The following is a 24,770-nucleotide window of genomic DNA, read 5'->3' as shown; positions in this document are numbered from 1 at the left end:
CTGCCCCTGCTCCTTTAGACCTTTTCTTCCTATTACACAACATCAATTATACATTTTTTAAATTACAATATCAAGATCTAGGAGACATTACCACAGATTTTACAGAATTTAAAAGGATATAGAAAGCATAGTACAAAAATCTTTTTTGAAATAAATTTGACAACTTCTAAGAAGTGCCTTGGAAGACAAGTTAATGAAACTGACTCTGGAGGAAACATAAAATTTGAATAGCACCTATTAAAGAAAGTATATTCCTAGCTTGAAAACCTACCTATATGACAACAACAGGCTCATATACATTTTAACTGATAAATTATATCAAACATTTAAAGCAGAAAAAAGAAGGAACACTTCTCCCCTCATTTTAGGAAATCAACATTGTGCTAATCCTAAAACTGGATAAAGATAATAGAAGAAAAAAGTATGAACATAGATAGAAATTTGTCTAACAAAACAAACTATTAGAAGTCAGATCTGGCAGGATGTAGAAAGTGGTTTTGTTATAGGGATGGCAGTGTTGGTTCAGCATTGGAAGATCCACCCCCAAAAGTCATCATTTAAACAGAGGAAAGCAAAAAGCCATATGATCCTGTCAGTAGTTGGAGAAAAAGTATTGGACTAAATTCTACAGCTGTTCATGGTAAAAGCTATCAGGAGACTAGAAGTAGAACAGAACCTTCTCAACAGATCAAAGACATGTACTCCATACTTCCTCCAAAAACGCCTTATATGAATGGAGAAGATACAATGCTTTCTCCCTAAGGTGTATCCGACCTCTTTTTATTTTTTATTTTGAGACAGGGTCTTGCTAAGTTGCTAAGTTGCCCAGGCTGGGTTTGAACTTGGAATCCTCCTGCCTCAGGCTCTCAGAGTGCTGTAGGATAGATTGTTTTTCTGTTTTGGTTTGGCTTGGGATTTGGGGGGGAGGGGGTTTGTTTGTTTGGTTTTTGGCTGTGGTTTTGTTTTTTTTTTGTACTGGGGATCAAACGCGTGTCCTTGTGCTTGCCAGGCAGGCAGTGGCAACACTGAGCTAAATCCCCGGCCTCTGGTTTTTTGGTTTTTTGACACAGGATCTCACTATGTAGTTCAGGCTGGCTTTGAACTAACTAGTAGCTCAGGCTGGCCTTGAACTCATAGTGATCCTCCTGTCTCAGCCTCCCAAGCACTGGAATTACAAGTGTGTACCACCATGCCTGGTTGAGAATAGATTGTTTTCATAATGACCTCCCATGCACGTTTCCTATGCCCTCTTTTTTTTTTTTTTTTTTTTTCTCTTTTTGGTACCAGAAATTGAACTCAGGACTTTGCACTTGCCAGGCAGGCACAGTGCCACTGAGCTAAATCCCTGGCCCTCCTGTGCCCTCTTGCAATGTGACTTTGTCATTGCTCCCATTAACATAGGGAGATCTATTTCCCAAACCTTTGAAACTGGGCTGGCCTTGTGATTGTCTTTGACCAGAGAATGCAATGACTGATGTGACATGTGGTGACTTTCAGGGCTAGGATTTAAGAGTCCTCATAGCTTCCACTTCTGCCACTGTGAAAGGAAGTCTGGGTTAGACTGTGGTAACAGGAAGAGAACACATGGAAAGAGAACCCAACAGCCACCTCCATACACATGAGGAAAGCCAATTTAGACCCTCAGTGCAGCCAGTCTATGGCATAGGCAACCCCAGTGGAGAACAGTCGATCTGCTAAACTGACCCCAGCTAATCCACAGGATTTCAAGAGAGAATGAATTGTTTTAAATAACAAAGTTCGGGAGTGTCTTATTATGCAATAAAGCTTTACAGAATCACCAGGTATAGTCATCATAGTTTATTTCGTCCATCCGGTTATCTATTTACCTTTCTTCCAATGATAGGATTTTCCTTGAAGAAACCCATCCTCAGTTTATGTGATCTGGGTGAAAGTGTCCTTCATCCTCCTAGCTTTCCCTGGAACCATTGAGAAGGCATTTCAAAATGGAAAAGCCTTGAGCCCAGAGCTGTTCGTGGGCTTCGTCACCTCTTGGGGAACAGTTGCTGGAGAATGGAGCCATAGGAAAAAAAAAAGCAGAAGACAGAATGAATCTTGACTACTTTCTTGGGCCCCCATGATTAAGGTGTTCTGAAGCCTGATCCATGCCTGGACTTTAAAATTGTGTGACCTAATAATTTCATGTGAGCAATATATGTTACTTCCAACTGAATGAAAATGCTCCTCCAGTTTTACAGGGACTAAGAAGCTCCAGGGCAGAGGGTTCTTAGGTGGGACAGAGGAGAGGGTTCCTAGGGAGTATGGGAAAAGGAATTTATTTTTCCTTAGCTCCTACTGTATGCCAGGATACTAAAATGAGATGCAGGCCTGGGGATTTAGCTCAGTGGTTCTGGCACCTGCCTCGCAAGCGCAAGGTCCCGAGTTCGATCCCGGGCACACACACAAAAAAAGTGAACATTAAAATGAGATGCAAATTTCTATCCTGTAGGACTTCTGGGTATGTATGACTCATCACAATTGTGATAAAGTGCTGCAAAGGGAAATTCCAATTCAACCAGAGCATATGACAAGAAAACTGAGCCTAGCCTGAGGGTGGGGCAGAAAAGATTTTGATTTGGTTAGGTTTAGTTTGGTTTGGTTTGTTTTTTTTGTGTGTGGTGCTGGTGATCAAATCCAGGGTTTTGTGCATGCTAGCCACATGTTCTACCACTGAGCTATATTCCTAGACCCCACAAATCGTTTTATATCTCTCACAAGCTAAGGACCTGAATTCAATCCCCAATACCAAAAAAAAAAAAAGTTTTATATCCTTCCTTTCAAGATGTCAAGGGTTTTTCGGGTTTTTGGGTTTTTTTGGTTTTTGTTTTGAGACAGGGACTTGCTATGTAATTCAGGCTGGTTTTAAACTCATTATGTGGTTCAAGCTGGCCTTGAACTCTTGGCAATCCTCCTGCCTCACCTTCCCAAATGCATGCACCAACACACCCAGCTTCTCAAAATGTCAAGTTTAACCCTCCCCCCTCAAATGTGATTGTAATTAGTGACTGACTTCTAGCCAGTAGAATAAGACAGAAATGGCCATTATGACTTCTGAAGGTATATTGTAAAGACAGTGCAGCTTGTCTTTCTGTCTTGGATCACTAGCTGACATGTAGTAGAGAGCTCAGGCAACCCTGTGGAAAGGCACTTGTGGAGAGAATGGACATCTATCAACGACAAAAATGCTCAAACTTTAGTTAGGGTCCTGAGCCTTCTGCCAGACCTAAGCACTTCCTTGTAAAATCCGGTTTTACCAAATAATCCTGCTAAATCAGTTTAGCAAGAACTCCCTGTCCTCGGTATGGGTGTCCTTTATTGTCCTCCATATCTGATTGGATTCCTGGCTTGCTTTCTACCACCCTCCAGCTGGTATCTGATCTCCTGGCCTGTCTTTAGCAAGAATCCCATGAGGTCTGTTTCCTCAGACACTCTATCCAGTAACTCTCACCTGCCCCTTAACTATAAATTCCCACTTGCCCAAGTTGTGTCCAGAGTTGAGCCGAATCTCTCATTCCTACTGCAATGTCCTTGTGCCTATCTCAGTGGTCCTAAATAAAATCTTTTTACTGTGCCTTAATAAACATCTTTGAGGGGCCGGGGATTTAGCTCAGTGGTTCCAGCTCCTGCCTCATAAGCGCAAGGTCCCGAGTTCGATCCCTGGTACAAAAATATATATATATATCTTTGAGAAGTTTTTTCTGTAACACCAACAGCCAGATAAATGATTGTTTTGGTGGTGGTGGTGGTGGGTGTTTTTGCAGTTTGCAGTGCTGGGGATCAAACTCACATTGGCCAAGTGCTCTACCACTGAGCTACATCCCTAACTCAAATGGTTGTTAAAGTCCCTAAATTTTAGAATAATTGGTTATGCTGCAATAAATAATACATATCTTTATTCTTAAAAGCAGTGGGGAGCTGGGTGTGGTGGCACAAGCCTGTAACCCAGCACTTGGGAGGCAGAGGCAGGAAGATCTCCATGAGTTTGAGGCCACCCTGGTCTCTATAGTGAGTTCAAGGCCAGCCCAGAATACATAGCAAGATTCGGGGTGGGGGGGAGCAATTTTGGAGCTGATGAGGAGATTGGTGATGCAGAGCCTGTTAGGTGGCCAGGTGTGCTGATGCATACCTGTAGTCCCAGCACTTCGGAGGTTGAAGCAGGAGGATTGCCCCAAGTTCATGGCCAGCCTGAGCTACATAGTGAGACCCTGTCTCAAAAACAAAATAAAGCTCAGTGGTGCTGTGCCTTCCTGGCAAGCACATGGTCCTGAGTTCAATTCCTAGTACCAAAAAAAAGTAAAGAAAAACAAAATAAAGTGTCGTGGTGTACGTAGGTAATCCCAGCACTCTGGAGGCTGAGGCAGGAGGATCACCTGGGGCTGGAGACCAGCCTGGGCTACATAGTGAGTTCAAAGGCCAGCCTGGAGTACCTGGGGAGACTGTTTCAATAAATAAATAAATACAAACAAAAACAGAAACTGTTGGGTGACTTCCAATGCTGTGTCCTTCCCACTTTTTTTTTTTTTTTTAATGCAGTGCTAAGATTGAACCCAGAGGGCCGGGGATTTAGCTCAGTGGTTTCGCCACCTGCTGTGTAAGTGCAAGAACCCGAGTTCGATCCCTGGTACCAAAAAAAAAAAAAAGATTGAACTCAGGGCCTTGCACATGCTAGACAAGTGCTTCACCACTAAGGTACATCCCTAGCCTCCCCTTCTTTTTGACAAATTTTGGTTTTGTTAAGAGAGGCAATGTGTGGAACAGAATGGATATACTGTCCAGCCTCTTTTGCAGCTAGGTGTGGCCTTGTGTCAGTCTAACCAAAGATATAAGGTTTTTTTTTTCTTTTTGGTACCAGGGATCGAACTCGGGTCCTTGCGCTTGCGAGGCAGGCAGCAGAACCACTAAGCTAAATCCCCAGCCCATAAATTTTTTTTTGAGACAAGGTCTCACTGTGTAGTCCAGGCTGGCCTTGAACTCATGGTCATCCTCCTGCCTCAGCTTCCCAAATGCTGGAATTATAAATATGCACCATCACATCTGGCCTAAAGCCATCATTTTGCAACCATAAGAAAAAGTCTAGACTCTCTAGACTCTAGAGAATTGAAAGGACCCACCTTTACATACCTCCAGACTTGGAGCTAAGTGAAGGATAAATAAATTCCTATTTGGAGGTAGAGAACCTTCTAAGCATGCCCAGGGCCCTGGTTCTAATCTCCAGCACTGCAATAAACAAAAAATGAACTCTTGTTTTGTTTAAGCCCTTGTCATTTAGGTTTTCTGTTCTTTGTGCCAAAATGAAAACCTATGTGGTCTAGGTGGGTGTCATAGAGAAGAGTATGTGCTCCTTTGGGATTTGTTTCTGTTTCCCTTCCGACCACTGACCTGCTACCACTTCCTGGCCAGTCTCTGCCACTTCCCAGCTGTCCTGCCCACCTACAAACAAATTCGACTGCCAAGAACCAATGAGTGTGAAGTTTGTAGCCCCAGGTCTTGAGAAAGCTGAGTCTAACAAACCTTGAAAACCCCTACACCAGCAGTGGCAAACCTATGGCACTCGTGCCGCAGCCTGCTGTTTGTTATCATTGAGAGCTCTAAAAGGTTCACCATCACTGCCCTAGACTTTCCCTATCCTAGCAGCTAGGACATGACACAGACTTATTTATTTTATTGTTATTTACTTTTTGGAGACAGGGTCTTGCTATGGAGTTCAGCCTGGCCTTAAACTCAGTATGTAGCCCAGACTGGCCTCAAACTCATGGCAATTGTACTGCCTCAGCCTCCCCAGTGCTGGGCTCACAGGTGTTCACCACCATGCCTGGCCCCGACAGACCTATCTTGTCTGAGATAAATGGAGAAGAAGACTACGGATGCTGCTAAGACTCCAGGGAACACCAGGACTCAGCAGATAGAGCCTCAGAATCCTGCATCCATTCCCTTCCATCCACCTTGATCTGTGGCTCCAGGGCCCCTGCCGGCCTTCACAACTGTGCCCTGGTCAACCTGCAGCTTGGGCTTTGCAACTCTACTTTGTTGTCTCTGGAGTGTACAATGTATACAGATGTGAGAGAAGGCAGTATGAAGGCTGAGGGTGGGATCACCATCACAGTCCCTCCATCGTGTCCCTTTTGTGTTGCTAGGCTTTTGGGTGGGTCTTGATCCCACAGCTGCTAATATTCGAATTGGCCATGCTCTACTGAGTACAGACTGTGTGCAGGCACCTGGCATTGTGCTTTACATATGCCATCTCGCTAAGGCCTCCTGGAAGAAGTGTTATTCCATTTCATGGAAAGTGAAACTAAAGCTTGAAGTTAAGTGATTTGTGCAAGGTCACAAAGGCAGTTAGTTTTCAGGACTCAAACACAGATCTCTCTAATACCAACCTTTAATCATTCATCCTGTATCAATTTCACCTCCTTTTTTTTCTTTGTTTTGTTTTGTTTTGTTTTTGTAACAGTCTCACTGTGTAGTTTAGGCTGAGCTTGAACTCACTATGTAGCCCAGATTGGCCTTGAATTTACAGCTATCCTCCTGCCTCAGCCTCCCGAGTGCTGATATTATAGACTTGTGCCACCACACCTGGTGATTTCACCTCCATTTTGACCAGGTCTGGCCAGACCTCCCTGGAGCCTGTTAGAGAGGCCAGAGCAGCAAATGAGTTGGAAAAATGGTAAAGTACTGTACTAGCAATTGTCAACTCTGAGTACCTAATGTGTAGTATTATCCTATGTGCTTTTTCTATACAGTAACACATCAATTAAAAATGGGGATGTGGGGCCGGGGATTTATCTCAGTGGTTCCACTGCTTGTCTTGCAAGCCCAAGGTCCTGAGTTTGATCTCCAGTACCAAAAATAAATAAATAAATAAATAAATAAATAAATAAATAAATAAATAAAATGGGGATGTGAAGCCAGCCATGGTACATGGGATTACATGCCTGTAATCCCCGCACTTGGGAGGCTGAGGCAAGAGGATCTTGGTGAGTTTGAGGTCAGCCGGGGCTACACAGTGAGTTCGAGGCCCCTCTGAACTACATAGCAAGATGCTGTCTAAAAAAAAAAAAGAAAGAAAGAAAGAAAGGGAGATGTTCTCTTTTTTTGGCACCAAAGATCGAACTCGGGACCTTGCACTTGCAAAACAGGCGACAGAACCATGGAGCTAAATCCCCGGCCCAGGAGATGTTCTTTAAAAATGCATCAATAGACAATTTATCATTGTCTAACATCTTTGAATGTATTTACACTGACCTAGATGTTGTAGTCTAACGGCACACCTAGACTATATGAGATGTAGACAGATGATAGATGATGGATAGATAGATAGAGCACAGCCCATTGCTCCTAGGCTACAGTCCTGTACAGTGAGTTATTGCACTAACATGCTCACATAAAAAATAAAAGGGCTGCAGATATAGCTCAGTGGTACAGCAACCCTGGGTTCATTCTCCAGTACCACACATGCCTACACACAGAGTGCACAAAAATACTAGATGATGCAAACTTTTTGGCCCCAGCTCCATTATAATTTTTTTTTTTTTTTTTTTTTTTTGGTACCAGGGATTGAACTTGGGTCCTTGTACTTTCGAGGCAGGCAGCAGCACCACTGAGCTAAATCCCTGGCCCCCACACCATTATAATCTTACGGGATCACCATGACCTATGCAGCCTGTGGTTGACAGAAACATCCTTATCGAACATATGACTGTATTTTAAATTCTTTCTCAAAATAAAAATTGCTCTAAAAGAAAGAAATGAAGAAAAAAAAAATGATCTGGGCAGGATAAGAGGATGTGGCCAGAGCTCAAACCAGGCGGGAGCTGGAGGCAGGCCGGAGCTGGAGCCCTGCCTGGGCTGGGGCCTGCACTGGCTCAGAGATAGCGCTTCCGCACAAGAGCCCCAGTGTTCCCCAGGCCCTGCCGAAATCCAAGAGCAACACCACAGGCACAAGGCAACCTCGCCTTTCCCCCAGCTACTCCATTCCCAGGCAGGTGGGGGGGCTGGGGGGGCCTGGCCTTAGGAGACCCTCCAAGCCCAGCCTGGCACTCCAGCAGTGCAGAGTCTGCAAACCCCTGCCTGGGGCCTGATATATTATAGGTGCCCCATCTCCCTCCCATACGCACACCTGCGGTGACCCCACCTTCTGGGAGCCCTGGGTTGGGGTATAGCTCAGTGGAAGAACTTGGGTTTTGCATGTGCATGACCCTGGGTTCAATCCCCAACACCAGGGGAAAAAAAAGAAAAAGAAATAAGAAAATAAGAGAACTTAAAAAAAAGAAGGGCATGGTGGCGCACAGCCGTAATCCCACACTGGGGAGGCTGAGGCAGGAGGACCTTCACAGATTCGAGGCCAGCCTGGACTACTTACTGAGTACTTACTGACAGGAGGACCTTCACAAATTCAAAACCAACCTGGACTACACAGTGAGAACCTGTCTCAAAAAAAAAAGAAGACTAAGAAGAAAAAGAAGAGGAGCCAGGCATAGGCATGGTAGCGCACACCTATAATTCCAACACTCTGGGAGCCTGAGATAAGAGGACTGAAAGTTTAAGACCAGCCTGGGCAATTTAGTGACTTATCAAGACCCTGTTGCAAAATTAAAAAAAAAAAAAAATGCTGGAGATGTGGCTCAATATGAAAGCCCAATACCAAAAAGAAAGGAGGGGTTTAAATTAGCTTAAATAAGAATGCCAACACAAAGTTTCTGATGTGGCCAGATGCATGGCATGCACCCGTAGTCCCAACTACTGTGGAAGCTGAGGCAGGAGGATCCCTTGAGCTCAAGAGTTCCAGGCCAGCCTGGGCAACATACTGAGATGCCACTGAAAAGAAAAAAGAAGAGAGAGGAAACATAGTTCAGTGGTGGAGCACTTGCCCAGCATGTGTGAGACTTTAGGTTCAAGTCCCAGTGGGAGAGAAAAATATGTGAACCTCTGATCCAGTTCTGTGGCCAATGATCCTGGCAGAGTTCTCCCTCTTTCCCCCCAAAGTCCAGAGTTGATGTTTTGACTCTGCTACTCATTTCATTTGTGTGCTAGTTGACCTCAGAAAAATCATTCCAACTACCTGAGCTTCTGCTTCCTCACTTAAAAAACAGTGAAGGAACCAGGGTACAGTGCTGTGCTTGGGAGACTGAAGAGGACGCTTGTAATCCCAGCACTGAGGAGTCTGAGGCAGGAGGATTGCCATGAGTTTGAGGCCAGTCTGGGCTTCAGAGTGAGTTCAAAGCCAGCCTGAACTACATAGTGAGACTCTTTTTTAAAAAAAGAAAAGTTTGAGTCCTGCCTAAATAACTCAGCAAGACGCTGTCAAAATAAAAAATAAAGGCTGGGGATTTAGCTCAGCAGTTCTACCACCTGCCTCGCAAACGCAAGGTCCGGAGTTCGATCAGTACCAAAAAAATAAAAATAAAAATAATAAGGGTGCCCAGGGATGTAGCTCAGTGGCACCACACCTGCCTGGCAATCACAAGGGTCCTGAGTTCAATTCCCAATACCAAAAAGAAAAAAGAAAAAAAGGGATTAAGTATGTAATTCAATGGCAGAGTGCTCCTGGGTTAAATCCCCAGTATAAAAACAAACAAAAAACAAGATACCTAAGCCATTTGGCTTGGTGGAAGGATCAAAGGATATAATGCATATATAACACCTAGTGTGGTGTGGTGCCTGGCACATAATGGGAGCTCAGCCAAGGCAAGGACTTTTTCCTTGTTTAGTGAAACCCATTTCCATCTAACTCATTTCCTCCAATATCCCCAAGAAGAAAGAAGCTGGAGTGTGCCCATTTTCTGGATGGAGAAACTGAAACAGGCTTAAAAGCATGATTTTAGGGTAGCAGGCTTTTACCTCTGCTGAGAAATACATAAACAAGAGGGTGGTACAGCCACTGGAGAGATCTGGAATGTCTTTGAGAAACAGACTGCAAATGCCACAGTGAACAGACTCATGTTAGCAAGACAATGAGATGGTGAGAGAAAGACAGGTTCCTAGCCACTCCCAACTCCTCAATGTGAGTCCTCCGGCAACTGTTTGCTTATCTGCCCACAGGTGGGGTCCAACTGACTGCTTTATCTCCAGGACTGAAAGCAGTGCCTGCCACATAATAAACCTTCAGTGAGTACTGATCCACTGAATGAGAAAATGAATGAATGGTCTAGCGAGAGAGCCTCAGACTCTGCAGCGGGTCAGTCCAAGAGGTTGTGAGTGTGGGAAGAGCATCAGACGAGAGATGTGGGGATATATCCTGGGGACTTGGGGTTGGGGCTCGCAGTCTGAGGGACATGGGGATTTCGAAACAAGGATGTTGCCCCAACCTGACCACAAGTCTGCTTTGCCTGGGAAATGCCTCACAATTTAAATGAAAAGTGTGGTGTGGGGTTCAGCTTCTGCTGGTAGCTCACCCTGCCTTTGGCAATCCAGTTCAACAAGGGGAGCCAGCCTCAGCCCGCAGAGGGGAGCTGAGCCTCCCCAGCCATCCAGGTGGTCTAAAAAGGCCACCTCTGGACCACAGCTCCCTGGGCCAAGAGCCACATTCTCCCTGGGAGCTCTGGCAAGACAGGACCGTGGAGGAGGGGACCCAGATAAACTTTTTAAAAGACAGCCAGTGCTGTTCTGATTTATCTTTGGGAGGAGACCATTCTTTTTTATTTTTTGAGAAGGGAAGGGGGAAAAAATGTAATGCTTTAATGGGCCTTTTAGTTATGCAAAGAAATGCCACTACCTGTTGGGAAGGAGGGTAGAAAGAGATAAGACTTCTCTGTATAACAATAGGAAAAGAGCCCTGAGTTAGATCCCCTGAACAAAAAAAAAAGGGAAAAGGAGTTGCTTTACAGCCAAAGTCCACCCCCCAGAGAAGATAACCTGGAGCGAGCCTGAGACTCGCACGTTTCCTTTCCTCCTAAGGAGCCCTCAGAGGAGCAGCAGTTGGGACTTCAGGGGAGGGATGAGCAGAAGTCAGAGGCCAGCTGGCCCCCTGGTTTTGCCACAGCCTAGGTGCTAAAGACAGAAGACCTTACAGGTGAGTCAGACCTGAGCCAAGTGGGAGTGGAACTATATGGGGGGCCCCTATGAGGTGCTGGGCACTTGAGATATAAGGGTGTAGTCTGCAGTTCCTGCCTTCTAGGAGCTTAACATTTCCCAATTGTTTACAGAATTAACTGCTCTGTTACAATTCTGGCAAATGTGTTGAAAAACTAATGGGTCATAAATACAGTGGTCCCTTGCTTCATGAACTTAATTCATTCCACTGTTCTTGTCACAAACTGAATTGGTTGAGAACCCAATTAAACTTCCCCATAAGGTCACCATTGAACCTAACCACTGAATTCGATTCAGTTCTCATCCGATGGACCAAGGCACCACTGTAATCACATACTAACATGAGAACCCTACTTTTCGCAACAACCTCTTGAGGACAATACTATAAGGTACCCATTTCACTGATGCGAAAATGAAGACCGAAATGGAGCAATCTGCCAAGGGCACATGTGGTGGTGCTGAGATTTGGGCCCATGCAGCCAGGCCCTGCAGACTACCCAGGAAACAACTTCACTGTTTCCTTCTCTGTCCTCAGAAGAAAGAAGGCATCAAAGGGGAAGTCCAGAGAGCTTTCCAGAGGAAGTGAGCTGAGACCTAAGAATGAGCTAGAATTAGCCAGACCTAGAGGGGAAAGGGCATTCCAGGAAGAAGGACTGTTGGGTGGCAGCAAGGAAATGGTGAATGAAAGCTTCATCTGCAGATGTGGACAGGGACCGTGTCATGACAAAATCCGTCTATAGAAAGAGGTATGGGAAACTATCAAAAAATTAAAGGAGAGGGCCAGGTATTTAGCTCAGTGGTTTCACCGCCTGCTGCGCAAGCACAAGGACCCGAGTTCAATCCCCGGTACCAAAAAAAAATTAAAGGAGGTGGTTGTAATAGTCCGATAGGGCTGGCGATGAGACAAGGTCTTGCTATGTAGTCCAGGCTGGCCTCAAAATCACAGCAATAACTCAGCCTCAGTTTCCCCAGCGTGCACCACCAAACCCGGCTTTCTTTCTTTTCTTTTTTAAACAGGGCCTCACTATGTAGTTCAGGCTGACCTTGAACTCACTATGTAGCCCAGACTGACCTCAAACTTGCGATCCTTTTGCCTCAGTCTCCCAATTGCTGGGATTCCAGGCATGCGCCACCGATTTGTATTTTAAATGTCATTCTGAAGGTTGCTCAGGAAACAAATAAAGGGGAGTTCTCCTAGATAGGAGATTGCACGGAAGGCAGAGGCCCTCTGGGCCAAGATCTCGTTCCCAGAATGGTGAACAGAAGGGGATAGAGCAGGCAGCAGACTAGAGCTTGGAAGCCTGGTCAGGGCCCTTAGAGGGGCGAAAGAGGCGAATCTAAAGGTGTGCATAGAAAGGTGGGCAGGGTCCCAACATTGGGTGACCTGGTCCGGCACTGAGCACCGCTGGAATCTGGAGCCGGCTGGAGCGGAGCGGGGACCGGGTGGCCGGGGAGCGCGCCTCCCACGGTAGAGCTGGTCCAGGAGGGGCGGGGCCGAGGTGGGAGGGGCGGGAGCGGCCACGCCGCCTGGCCGGGACATTCCTGGCTCTCCCGCCCGGAGCCGAGGAGCTCAGGGCCTGAGTCTCGGGACCCCGCTAGGCGGTGGGGCTGTGGCCGGCCGGAGCTGGGAGCGAGGCTGCGGAGGAGCCAGGTGAGCCCGGACCGTGTGCCGGGAGGGGCGCCGTGCAGGTTCTGGGCGAGCGGGACCAGCCGCCAGGGGGCGAGCGGCGGCCTGGCTACGAGGGCCAGCCCCCTCCCAGCACGGGGTACCTGGGCGTCTGCTCGGCAGGGTGGGAGGGTGGAGGGGGCGGTAAATCAGTAACCTGCAGTGCACACAGGGCCTTTTGTCCCGCTCCGTCCAAAGAGCACCCCGGCCGCGGAGTTGGTTACTTATTGCCCACCCGGGCGGGGGCGGGCCAGCTGTCTGCTGCTCGGCGTGGGGACCCGCTGCCTCGCACCTCCCCCGAGGGTGACCTGGTAGGGTGGAGGGAAGAGAGCGCTGGTCCCTGAGCCGCCGACTATGCGCGGGCTTAGAGATGAGAAAACCCACGCTCCTAGAGGTTCCGTCACTTGCGCAGGCTTCTCCAGCGCGTGAGCGTGGGAGGCTACGGACCCAGAACTGTCAGACGCCAGAGTCAGGCCTGGAACCGACTAAGGACTCCGAGGTTGTCAGGTCAGGACAGCCCGGCAGTGGGAATAAAATCGCGGGGGCCTTCGCCCTCCACTCCTAGCTGGAGCTGTGGACCTGAAAGCTACCCTCCCTGCTTAACAGAATGTGCTAGAGGCTTTTGCAGAGAAGGGACCAACAGAACCTGGGAACTGAGCTGGGCTCAGTCAGAGACGTGATATCAGAACCAGGTAGGTGGAGGAGAGAAATGAGCACAAAGAAATAGGCAAGAGAGTAGTTTTGAAAGCTTCTGTAAGAGCTGAAGAGGCAGTGTGACCATTGGGTGGGATGGTGAGGGAGGCCAAGATGCCCATAAACAGTGTGAACTGGATCCTGCTGGACACAGGTGGCCCTAAGGCCTTGTAAACTGGGGTGGAAGAGGTGACTTGGCAGATTCTTTTCTTTTTTTTTTTTTTAAGCCCTGCTTGAAGGAGGAAACTGAAGAGTCCAGGGAGATTTGAAAAGTCCCCAAACAAGAGATAACTGATCTGCCCTGGGGAGGGGGAGGGGAGGCAAGATAGACTAGAAAGGGACTGAGGGGGCAGAATGGACTGGAAGTGTGGTGGCAGTCGCTGAGAAGTGGGGTGTAATGGACTTCCTGGGCAGGGTTCCCAGTTTGGTAAAGTGTGGAACGCATCTTTTAAGAATCATGCATTGATTCAGAGACACTAGTGCCTCCTGGCTGTTGCATGGCCCTAGATAGCAGTCAGTAGAACCCGGGGCTGCATGGGTCACCTTATTCCCCTGCTTAAGCCGAGACTCAGTTCTGAGTATTCCATTTGGTACATAGACATTTGGTAGCATTTGGAAGAGTAACAAGATGGGGTGGATGTATATGTAACACCTGACAGGAGCAGTTCCAGACCAGTGATGACTGGCCAAGGGCAGACACAGGTTGACAGTCATGGGGAGAGTGGTGAGGAAAACATTTCACCCACATTCTATGCACCTAGATACTTTGATCTTTTTTGTGTGTGTGTACTGGGGATCAAACTCAGGACCTTGGCACTTTCGAGACAGACATGGCACCACTGAGCTGAATCCCCAGCCCGATGCTTTGTCTTTTTTATCCTCAGAGCAGTCCTTTAAGGATAAAAACCCAGAGCAGGACAGAGACAGGGACTTGGAAGTTGGCAAGAGTCAGGATTTGAACTTGGCAGTCTGACACTTAGCATCTACATTCTTTACAAAATAAGGCTGTAGTTGTAGTTCAATGATAGAGCACTTTCCTAGTATGCACAAGGCCCTGAGTTCCCTCTGCATCATGGCAGCAAAACAAAGATAACCTAGTAGCTGAGTGTGGTGGTGCACAACTATAATTCCACTATTCAGGAGGCTGAGCCAGGAGAATCACATGTTTGATGCTAGCCTGAGCAAATTAGAAAGACCCTGTTTCAAAATAAAATTTTCAAAGGGACTGGGATGTAGTTCAGTGGCAGAGCATTTGCCTAATATGTGCCAGGCCCAGGTTAAATCATCAGCACTGAAAAAAATAAAAGATGCCTTAGATGGCATTCAGACACAAAAAGCAGAAGTATTCTCAGGATGCATTTCTGGTTCAGAATGAGGGGGAATGTCCTTTTTGACCTGGAATGTGCTGCGGTGGTAGTTGTGAGCACCCAGCCACTGGAGGAATCCAAAGCTGAACATGGAAATGACAGCAATACTATAAAGAGTAGGGGTCAGATCAGATAGCATCCAGATGCTGAAGTTTGGCTTGTATTACATTTCATTTTTCCCCCTTTGGTTCTTCAGCAATAAATTCATTTATTTAGCAAAAACTAAATGATGTGTGCTGAGAGAGAGAAGATATGTCGCCATCTCTGCTTTCCTGCAAGGAAAGAATCCCAAAACTGCTTTCTGTGAACTCAGGCCAGGGTCTCAGCAGGACCCGAGAGCAGGAAGCCCAACCTTGCCTCCCTGCAGAACCTCCTGTGGGGAGGCCTTGGGCTCTGGCAGCAGCAGAGATGAACCAGTCTCTGCTCTGCTGCAGCCTGGTTGGGGGCTTGGACAAGCCTGCTGACCATTTCCTGCCTCGGTTTTCTCATCTGCATAATCAGGGAAGAGTACCAGCAAAGACACAGGTGTACAATGAGCTCTTTTTCCTCCCTGTTTTAGGAAGACAGTCAGTGAGAAGTCCAGCCTGAGTCCCCATGAGCAGCAGGAAGGAGATGCGGCTGCTGTTGGCCCTGTTGGGGGTCCTGCTAGGGCCACCTGGGGCTCCGGCCTTGTCCCTTGAGGCCTCTGAGGAAATGGACCTGGGTACTGCCTCTAAAGTGGGAGAGGGTGGCAGGGTGGGATGTGTGGACACCAGGAAGGGGCTGCTAGCTAAGCAAAGCTGGACAGGATCCTGGTCCTGGCCCCTAGAAGGTGGCAGCAGGGCAGAGCTCAAGCAGAGATTCAGTGGCTGGCTCCCAGCCAACATCTACCTATCTCTGTGTCTACAAGAGAGGACTGGCCTTGCAGGGCTCCAAGCTGGGCTGCAGAGCCAGTGGTGAGCCTCTTGGCTGTGTATGTGTGTGTGTGTGTGTGTGTGTTTTGTTTTGTTTTTTTGTTGTTGTTGGTACTGGGGATTGAACTCAGGATCTTGTATTGCGAAGCAGGTGGCAGAACCATTGAGCTAAATCCCCAGCCCGTGTGTGTGTGTTTTCTGTGCACTGGGTGTGTGTGTGGAAGGCCCAGGCAGCATGTGCCGTATATGCACTATGAGTGATGTGCCCCAGAAGTGTGGCATGTGTCCTACACATAATACCTGTGGCATGTGCCATGTGTCTGTGTGTGTGTCTTGGGCAGTGGTATGTCTAGCATGTGTGCCAAGTATCGTGTGTGTGACCTGCCCCAGAAGTATGACGTTAGCCCTATACATAGCATCTGTAGCATGTAGTAATGTGTTGAGAGGAACAGCAGCTTGTTCAAGCATGTGTCAGAGTGCTTATGCAGCATGTTCTCTGTGTCAGAGGGCTGCCTCAGATGGGACTGAGGGGCTCACTAACCTGCTGTCTACCCTCAGAGCCCTGCCTGGCCCCCAGCCTAGAGCAGCAAGAGCAGGAGCTGACCATTGCCCTTGGGCAGCCTGTGAGGCTCTGCTGTGGGCTGGGTGAGCGCAGTGGCCACTGGTACAAGGAGGGCAACCGCCTGGCACCTGCTGGCCGGGTACGGAGCTGGAGGGGCCGCCTGGAGATTGCCAGTTTCCTACCAGGGGATGCTGGCCACTACCTCTGCCTGGCACGCGGCTCCATGACTGTCCTGCACAAACTCATCTTGGTTGCAGATGGTAAGAGGGGGTGGCAGAGGGTTAAGGGGTGCCTGGAAGAGAGACCACTCCGTCTTGGAACTCAGATACCTCCCTCTGTCCCTAATGTAGATTCCTTGACTTCAAGCAACGATGATGAAGACCCCAAGGCCAGCAGAGACTCCTCAAATGGGCATATTTACCTCCAGCAGGGTTGGTCTGAGTCCTCAGTGTCCCCAGTGCCCATCTGGCCACTGAGAAGAAGAGATTTGTGTGGGAGCTGGTAGTCATCTTTGGGGCACTAAATATGTCTTCCTCTTTCCCTCTAGCACCCTACTGGACACATCCCCAGCGTATGGAGAAAAAACTGCACGCAGTACCTGCCGGGAACACCGTTAAGTTCCGCTGTCCAGCTTCAGGCAACCCCATGCCCACCATCCACTGGCTCAAGGATGGACAGGCTTTCCGTGGGGAGAATCGCATTGGAGGCATTCGAGTGAGTCTTGCCTTCCAAGATTATTTGCCTGCCCATTTTCATTCTCCCATCAGTCCTTCATATGTGCGCATAAACCTCATGAGGAAGGCAGCTGTGGGACCCAGAGGGAGCCCTGGACCACAAATCTAGGCAGCTGTGGTTCAAGATCCCACTGTACACACCAGGCATGTTGGCACATGCCTGTAATCCCAGCACTAGGGAGGCTGAGCCAGGATGATAGTGATTTTGAGGCCATCCTGACAACATCCCACACTGTCACTCTCTGGCACATGATTTAACCTCTCAGCCTTGGCAATTTCATTCATAAAGTGGAAAAAATCATTGACAAGTAGGTATCAATAAGCTTCAGGATCTCATTCTCCAGATGAGACCCTACAGGGTCAATTCCATGCTATCGTGAGGAGGCTGAGATCCAGAGAAGGCAAATACTGGCACGAAATGGCACAAGTATGGAGAGGCAGAGCTAAAACTCAAATTTCAAACCCAGAGCTCAAGGCATTTTTCTTGGCCTAAGGTCCTGGCCTTGGCTTGACCCCTACAGGGCCTAGGTAGCTTGAGAAGAGCCTTGTGGGGCAGATCTAGCTTCCTCATGGCCTAGCTTTCCTGGGTGGACATGGGTTGCTGGGCCCACATGGACATCTCCACCCTCAGCTTCGCCACCAGCACTGGAGCCTGGTGATGGAAAGTGTGGTGCCCTCGGACCGTGGCACATACACCTGCCTTGTGGAGAACTCTCTGGGCAGCATCCGTTACAGCTATTTGCTGGATGTGCTGGGTGAGCGGATGGGCAGGGGCAGTGGTGGGCATGGGAGACTGACTCATCTTGGGCTCACTTCTGCCTGGGGGAGGGAGGGTGCCCAAGTGGACTTGATCTTAGATCAAGCCCAGTACTTCAAAGTGACCAGGTGGATCAGAGGGAAGCACAGGGTATGTGGGCCTGGAGGACCCGGGGTTGCATAGAGGAAAGGTGAGAGAGGCATCTCGGCAGAGGGACAGACCAAGTTAAGGCCCTAAACATGAAGAATGTGTGCATTATGGGCCGGGGATTTAGCTCAGTGGTTCTGGTGCCTGCCTCACAGCGCAAGATCTTGAGTTCGATCCCTGGTACCAAAAAAAAAAAAAAAAAGTATTCTTCCCAAGAATGCATGCATCTGTAAGGAGGTGTATTGCTGGGGTGCACCATTTATGTGGGGAGCCAGGAGGTGGAGGATTTTGAGTGTTAGGGTGAGAATCTGTCTTGGACCAAAAGCCAATGGGAGGTTAAGCAGGGTAAGCAAGAGAGGGATGTGCTCTGAGCTGCACGTCTAGAAGGTCCCTCCTTTGAACTGGAGGATAGCTGGAGGCAAGTAAACAGGATGCTTTTGTGGGTGCCACTGGTGAGGGTTGACGGCCTGGCCTGGCCCCCAGAGCGGTCCCCGCACCGGCCCATCCTGCAGGCGGGGCTCCCGGCCAACACCACAGCTGTGGCAGGCAGTGATGTAGAGCTGCTGTGCAAGGTGTACAGTGACGCCCAGCCCCACATCCAGTGGCTGAAGCACATCATCATCAATGGCAGCAGCTCTGGTGCCGACGGCTTCCCCTATGTGCAAGTCCTGAAGGTGCACTTCCCACTCATGCCTTCTCCAAACTGGGTGGGTGGGAAGGGCCCTCTCAGCCACTCTGTGGCCCCAGGCCCTGATATGACCCACATGCCTGTCTCATCCCCAGACAGCAGATATCAATAGCTCAGAGGTGGAGGTCCTATACCTGCGAAACGTGTCAGCAGAGGATGCAGGCGAGTACACCTGCCTGGCTGGCAACTCCATTGGCCTATCCTACCAGTCAGCCTGGCTCACGGTGCTGCCAGGTGAGCACCTGAGGGGGTAAGAGAGGCTGCAGGATCTCAATGTGGTTCACCAGTGGGCTGTGGCTGTCCTCCTTGGCCTATGGGGTCTGGATGCAGTGTGTAGATTTGTGATTTTGTTTGTTTGTGGTGCTGGGGATTAAACCTGGAGCCTCATACGTGCTAGACAAGTGCTATACCACTGAGCTACACCCCTAGCTGGGATTTATTTGTTTGATTCTGTATGTGACTGTGTTATGTGACCTTCTAGGGCAGTGATGGCAAAGCTTTTAGAGACAAGTGCCCAAACTGCAACCCAAAACCTACTTATTTATTGCAAAATGCCAGCACTACAATTAAACCTGAATACTGAGGATGTAATTTCGAAAACACAGCTCATACATTAACATCTTTTGTCTTAAAAGAAAAACAAATAACATGCATGCCATAGGTTCGCCACCACTGCTCTAGGGGATGGATGTGTGGGACCGGATATAACTGCAGCTTTCTTAGTGTGTGTCTGTGTGTGTGTTGGCAGCTGTGAGGACCTGAGCTGGGGGGAGGGCCTGGCCAGTCCGACCACTGACTGATCATTTTCTTTGATTGTGTGTGTCCATCTGCGAGGGCAGAGGAAGACCCCATGTGGACAGCGGCAGCCTCCGAGACCAGGTATACAGATATCATTCTGTATGCATCGGGCTCCCTGGCTTTGGCTGTGCTCCTGCTGCTGGCCGGGCTGTATCGTGGGCAGACGCTCCACAGCCGGCACCCCCGCCAGCCTGCCACTGTGCAAAAGCTGTCTCGCTTCCCTTTGGGGCGACAGGTACCATGCCCATCCCCCGTCCCATCCCCACAAGGCTCTCAGCCTGACCCCAGCAGATGGAGCCAAGTCTTCCACTTTGCAGTTCTCCCTGGAGTCCGGCTCCTCAGGCAAGTCAAGCTCATCCCTGGTGCGAGGCGTCCGGCTCTCCTCCAGCGGCCCTCCCCTGCTTGCTGGCCTCGTGAATCTAGACCTACCCCTGGACCCACTGTGGGAGTTCCCCCGGGACAGGTACACCGAGAGAGTGAGGACGGAGGTGCAGGCTGGGCAGTGACCCCCAGAGGTTTGAGGCATGGGCTTTCTTATCTCTAGGCTGGTTCTTGGGAAGCCCCTGGGCGAGGGCTGCTTTGGGCAGGTGGTGCGCGCAGAGGCCTTCGGCATGGATCCTACCCAACCTGACCAAACAAGCACCGTGGCTGTCAAGATGCTCAAAGGTGCGTGTGGTACCCGGGCGGGGGGGGGGGGGCACTGTGGCACTGGGACTCATAGAAGGGGCTCACAGTCTGTGAGCGCTGGGGCCTGGAAGAGGCTGCAGGATTCCCCCTTTGGGCCTGTGACTGACTGCCACTGACCCTGGCGAGTCACTCCTGAGCCTGTTTTTCCTTATGTCACTTGGAGTAACTACTGGTCCCTACCTCTTACCCTGAGGTTCATGGAACGTGCCTGGCACTGAGTCAGGGCTCAGTAAATCTTAACCTTCAGAGTGATGATGACTGAGGATTTGAGGTGACTGGGGCTTTCTATTCCCCTTGGCTATGGCCTGTGTCAATCAGCCTTAGCCTCGTGTCTGCTTGTCAGCTTCACAGATCACCTACCCTGTGGTTTCCCTTAAATAGCCTCAGCTTTCTTGGGCCATTTCTAGGTCTGTCCTTCTGGGGATAGGAGAGGATCCTTCTGCTTACAAGTCTCAGAACCCAAGCAGCAGTCCTAATGTGTTCTGCAAGACACTTGGAGGCTGCCCAGTGGACCGTTTTGCTGTAGTCCCTGAGCCCCTTCTGCAAGAATGGCCCAAATCAGGCCAGGAATTTAGCTCAGTGGTTCCGCTGCCTGCCTCACAAGCACAAGGTCCCGAGTTTGATCCCTGGTACCAAAAAAAAAAACCAAAAAAAAACACATGCAAAAAGAATGGCCCAAACCACTGTTCTGCTCCATCTCTCCCTCCTCTCTGCACAGCTGGGGCCACCTGGCACTTTCTGGGAGGCAGGGATTGAGAAATATGCTTTATGATGTTGGTTTGTGGATGAGAGAAGTGTTATGTCACTGTCTAGGGCCACAGGTCAGCCCTGGGAGAGCAGCCTTCTTGCCATCTTCTTCCAGCTGGCCTTACCAGCAGCTCCCTGAATTTCCAGCCCAGGTGGACACCAGGTCCTCGTCTGAGACACACTTCAGGGTGCCAGCCTGCTTCCTGCCCCTGGGAGCTCACCCAGAACGGGGACTAGTGCCATCCCTCCAGACGAAGTTTCCTTCCTGTTCAGAGCACTTCCCTAGCTCTCATTTCCTAGACCTGCTCTCTAAAAGGAGAGCAATTTCCAGATCCTTGATGTTGTATTTTTGCAACTGCTGTAGGAGGTAGGGTATGATCTACTGTTCTGTTTTGTTCAAGACAATCCTGACGTTTAGAGAGGTTAGGAGACATTTTGAAGGCCACACAGCCTGCTCTGTGACCTGTACCCAATCCTGCAACCTTCCCTGCCCCAGCCAGCTTCCTCACCTCAGCTTTTACCCTTACAGACAACGCCTCTGACAAGGACTTAGCAGACCTGGTCTCTGAGATGGAAGTGATGAAGCTGATTGGCCAACATAAGAATATCATCAACCTGCTGGGTGTCTGCACCCAGGAAGGTGGGGCAGGGACCAGGCTGGCCATGGGGTAGTTGGGGTGCAGGCCGTAGCCTCAACAGCCTCCCTGTCCCCCACCCCGGCCTCCCTCTAGGGCCCCTGTATGTGATCGTGGAGTGTGCTGCCAAGGGCAACCTGCGGGAGTTCCTCCGGGCCAGGCGTCCTCCAGGCCCCGACCTTAGCCCCGAGGGGCCACGGAGCAGTGAGGGGCCCCTCTCTTTCCCTGCCCTGGTCTCCTGTGCCTACCAGGTGGCCCGAGGCATGCAGTATCTGGAGTCACGGAAGGTGCGGGAAACAGTGCTCTAACTCCTCCATCTCCACACGCTCACACTGGGAGCATGAAATCCCCAATTTCTGCTTTTCCCCTTTTTCATCACCCTGTCTGCAGGAACCCAAATCCTTGATGTTAGATGGAGTAGGTTTTCCTTTCTCAATCTTGACTTTCCTTGGATCTGTAAGGTGGTGGATGAGTCCAACTCCCCAGGCTGACTGTGAGATGCTGTGTCATGGCTCCCAGCCATGGGAGCTCATAAACCCTTCTGTCCGTTTCTGTCTCCTGCTCTGCCCCAGTGCATCCACCGGGACCTGGCTGCCCGAAATGTGCTGGTGACTGAGGATAATGTCATGAAGATTGCTGACTTTGGGCTGGCCCGTGGCATCCACCACATAGATTACTACAAGAAAACCAGCAATGTGAGGGAGGCTGAGCCGGGGCGGGGCGGGGGGGAGGAACGGGGGGGGGGGACGCACAGGAGACAGGAACCTGAGCAACTCAACACAATGCCCTCACCTCTCCCCTCCAGGGCCGCCTGCCCGTCAAGTGGATGGCACCAGAGGCCTTGTTCGACCGAGTATACACACACCAGAGTGATGTGTGAGTCCTGCAAGCAGGAGTCCAGGACATCTGCCAGCAGGCATTGTCCTGCGCCACAGAAAGAACAAGGCAGTGTCACTGGTCCCTAGGAGTTGTGCACTCATGGCTCCTGAGAACACAGTGATTCAGCAAAGTAGCACAAATGAGCTTGTAGAAACACTGCCCGTAGGTCAGGTCCCATAGAGGAGTTGAGGCTATCAGAATAAGAATCTTTTCTTGCTGGGTGTGGTGGTGCACATCTGTAATCCCAGCACCCAGGAGGCTGAGGCAGGAGGATCGCCACAAGTTTGAGGCCAGCCTGGGCTACATAGCAAGACCCAGTCTTAAAAAACGAGGAAAAAAGTCCATTATTCATCAAACCAGAGTAAGTTATGAGGCACTTCTGGGAAAAGGGCTCCTTCAGATCAGGCCTGAGCAGATCAGACTCCAAAAGAAGTCCAGTCCCAGCCCCAGTAGTAAGTAGATCATGCCAGCGGTATCCCCATCCCAGCATCAGGAGCAAGAAGACAGCTGTGCCCTGCTGAGCACCCGTCCTGCCTCCAGGTGGTCATTCGGGATCCTGCTGTGGGAGATCTTCACCCTCGGGGGCTCCCCGTATCCTGGCATCCCCGTGGAAGAGCTGTTTGCACTGCTGCGGGAGGGGCATCGGATGGACCGGCCCCCAAACTGCCCCCCAGAACTGTGAGGCCATGTCCCACCCTCCCCCGCTGTGCAATCCTCTGCCTGCCCTGACCCTGGCCATGTGGCAGCACTGTCGCCACTGCTGCCTTTCCCTCCTTTGGGCCTAGTGAGGAGTCCTAGCCTGGCTCTTGTGCCCTTTTGCCCATTGGACTTGCCCAGCCCTCATCAGCCACAAGGACCTGATAATACCCTTCCCGAGGCCTGGGCTCCTCTAAGCACCCTCCCACCTCTCCCAGGTATGGGCTGATGCGCGAGTGCTGGCATGCAGCACCCTCCCAGAGGCCCACCTTCAAGCAGCTGGTGGAGGCACTGGACAAAGTCCTGCTGGCTGTCTCTGAGGAGGTACTGCTTCCACCTTGTGTCATGACTTCCCTCTGCCTGCTCCCCTGGGGCCTCCTAGCACCTGACTATATGGGATAAATAACAGCATCTCCTCAGGTTGGCTGCAGGGCTGATCAACTCTTTTCTCTGCAGTACCTTGACCTCCGTCTGACCTTTGGACCCTACTCCCCCTGTGGTGGGGATGCCAGCAGTACCTGCTCCTCCAGTGACTCTGTCTTCAGCCACGACCCTCTATCCCCAGGGCCAAACCCCTTCCCCTTCCTGGGAGTACAGGCATGAGCAGGGCCAGAAGATTGTGCAGGCAGGTAGGCCAGTGGCCTTGGGCCTCCTGGCTCAGCCAAAGCCTGGCACAGCATTTGAGTTTGGCAGCCCCAGGTACCTGTCCTCAGAGTGCTGTCCCATTTCTCTGTCTCCTTGGTTTGGTTTGGTTTGGTTTGGTTTGATGTGTTTTGTTTTGAGACAAGGTCTCACTATGTAGTCTGGGCTGGCCTTGAACTCCCAGCAATCCTCTTGCCTCAGCTTCCTGAGTGCTGGAATTACAGGTGTGCACCACGACACCTGGCTGGTTCCTCTTTGAGAAGGTTCATCTGGTACATCCTCGGGTTCCTAGGTAAGGCTCTGTGCCCTATCTTTGGTTCCCAGTGCAGAGTTCAACCATAGTCTCAAGGTCCTGCCTTTGCCTTGGAGTTATGGTGCCAGTATCCTAATTGCCTGAGAGTCAGGAAGGTTGTGCTCTACCTCCTGACCTTGGCACTCAGTTCCTGTCCCAGGGGGTTGGCTGACCTAGCCACAGAAATGCTGTCCTAAAGTCAGGTATGGTGGCGCATGCTTGTAATCCTAACACTTGGGAGGCTGAGGCAGGAGGATTGCTCTGTCTCAAAAAAGAAAAAGAAATGCCATCCTTAACCTTCCTGCTTCACATCAGAAGTCACAGGCCTCTGAACTCCATTTCCCTAAGTCTCCTTCACCTCCCCCTACTACTTGTCCAGTATCTTGGTGGAAAGAGCATTGGTTCTCGTGCCCTTGAGAGACTGGAAGCCTTCCCGAAACACAGGAGCAGATGATCTTTTATAAATTATTTTTTGGAAATAAACCTTTGTGTGCCTGGTATCTCCCTGAGTGGCATGGACAGGAGTCCCCAAGCTGGGAATGATGCCTGGGTCACAGACTGAGGGCTGCGTGCCAGGCTAGGGATGCATCCACCTCCTGCTGTCCCAGGACAGACCCACATATACTGCCTGTTCTCTGGGAGAGAGAACCACCTTGTACCAGTACCACCTTGTGTAGGCAGTGGTGTGAGTACGTACCATCCATAGGTCGGGACCCCTGTACCTTCACACACAACTGTTCTGTCTCCCAGGGAGCTGGCAGCCCCTTCCCCCATCCTCTCAGCATTAACCAAACTTTTAACACAGCATGAAAACCTGAAACCAAGCCTCCAGCTGCTGCTT

At 49.9% G+C, this 24,770-nt stretch overlaps 1 protein-coding gene across 4 annotated transcripts; it reads left to right on the top strand.

The window, feature by feature from the left end:
• Positions 1–12,559: 12,559 nt before the first annotated feature.
• Positions 12,560–24,412, top strand: Fgfr4 (fibroblast growth factor receptor 4). 4 transcript variants are annotated; one of them, XM_013078197.3, is made up of 20 exons: positions 12,560–12,697; positions 13,125–13,219; positions 13,319–13,404; positions 15,332–15,475; positions 16,224–16,487; positions 16,578–16,658; positions 16,775–16,941; positions 17,593–17,716; positions 18,349–18,539; positions 18,649–18,787; positions 19,393–19,586; positions 19,669–19,814; positions 19,896–20,017; positions 21,315–21,425; positions 21,517–21,707; positions 21,993–22,115; positions 22,226–22,296; positions 22,840–22,977; positions 23,214–23,319; positions 23,452–24,412. In XM_013078197.3, the coding sequence occupies exons 4-20, from the start codon at positions 15,367–15,369 to the stop codon at positions 23,596–23,598; spliced, it is 2,424 nt and encodes an 807-aa protein (XP_012933651.1). In that variant the 5' UTR covers positions 12,560–12,697; positions 13,125–13,219; positions 13,319–13,404; positions 15,332–15,366; the 3' UTR covers positions 23,599–24,412. The 4 variants fall into 4 exon arrangements, with proteins under 4 accessions (XP_012933651.1, XP_012933652.1, XP_012933640.1 ...); XM_013078186.3 differs by lacking the exon at positions 12,560–12,697 and having other exon boundaries at positions 13,001–13,219; XM_021238812.2 differs by lacking the exon at positions 12,560–12,697 and having other exon boundaries at positions 13,033–13,219; positions 19,393–19,432; positions 19,587–19,814; positions 23,452–23,784.
• Positions 24,413–24,770: the final 358 nt, after the last annotated feature.

The sequence above is a fragment of the Heterocephalus glaber genome, unplaced genomic scaffold (genome assembly GCF_053883595.1).
Source record: "Heterocephalus glaber isolate CG9 unplaced genomic scaffold, H.glaber_assembly_v1.0 deba00001606, whole genome shotgun sequence".
Lineage (NCBI taxonomy): Eukaryota > Metazoa > Chordata > Mammalia > Rodentia > Bathyergidae > Heterocephalus > Heterocephalus glaber.
This window is presented reverse-complemented; position numbering and strand designations above follow the sequence as displayed.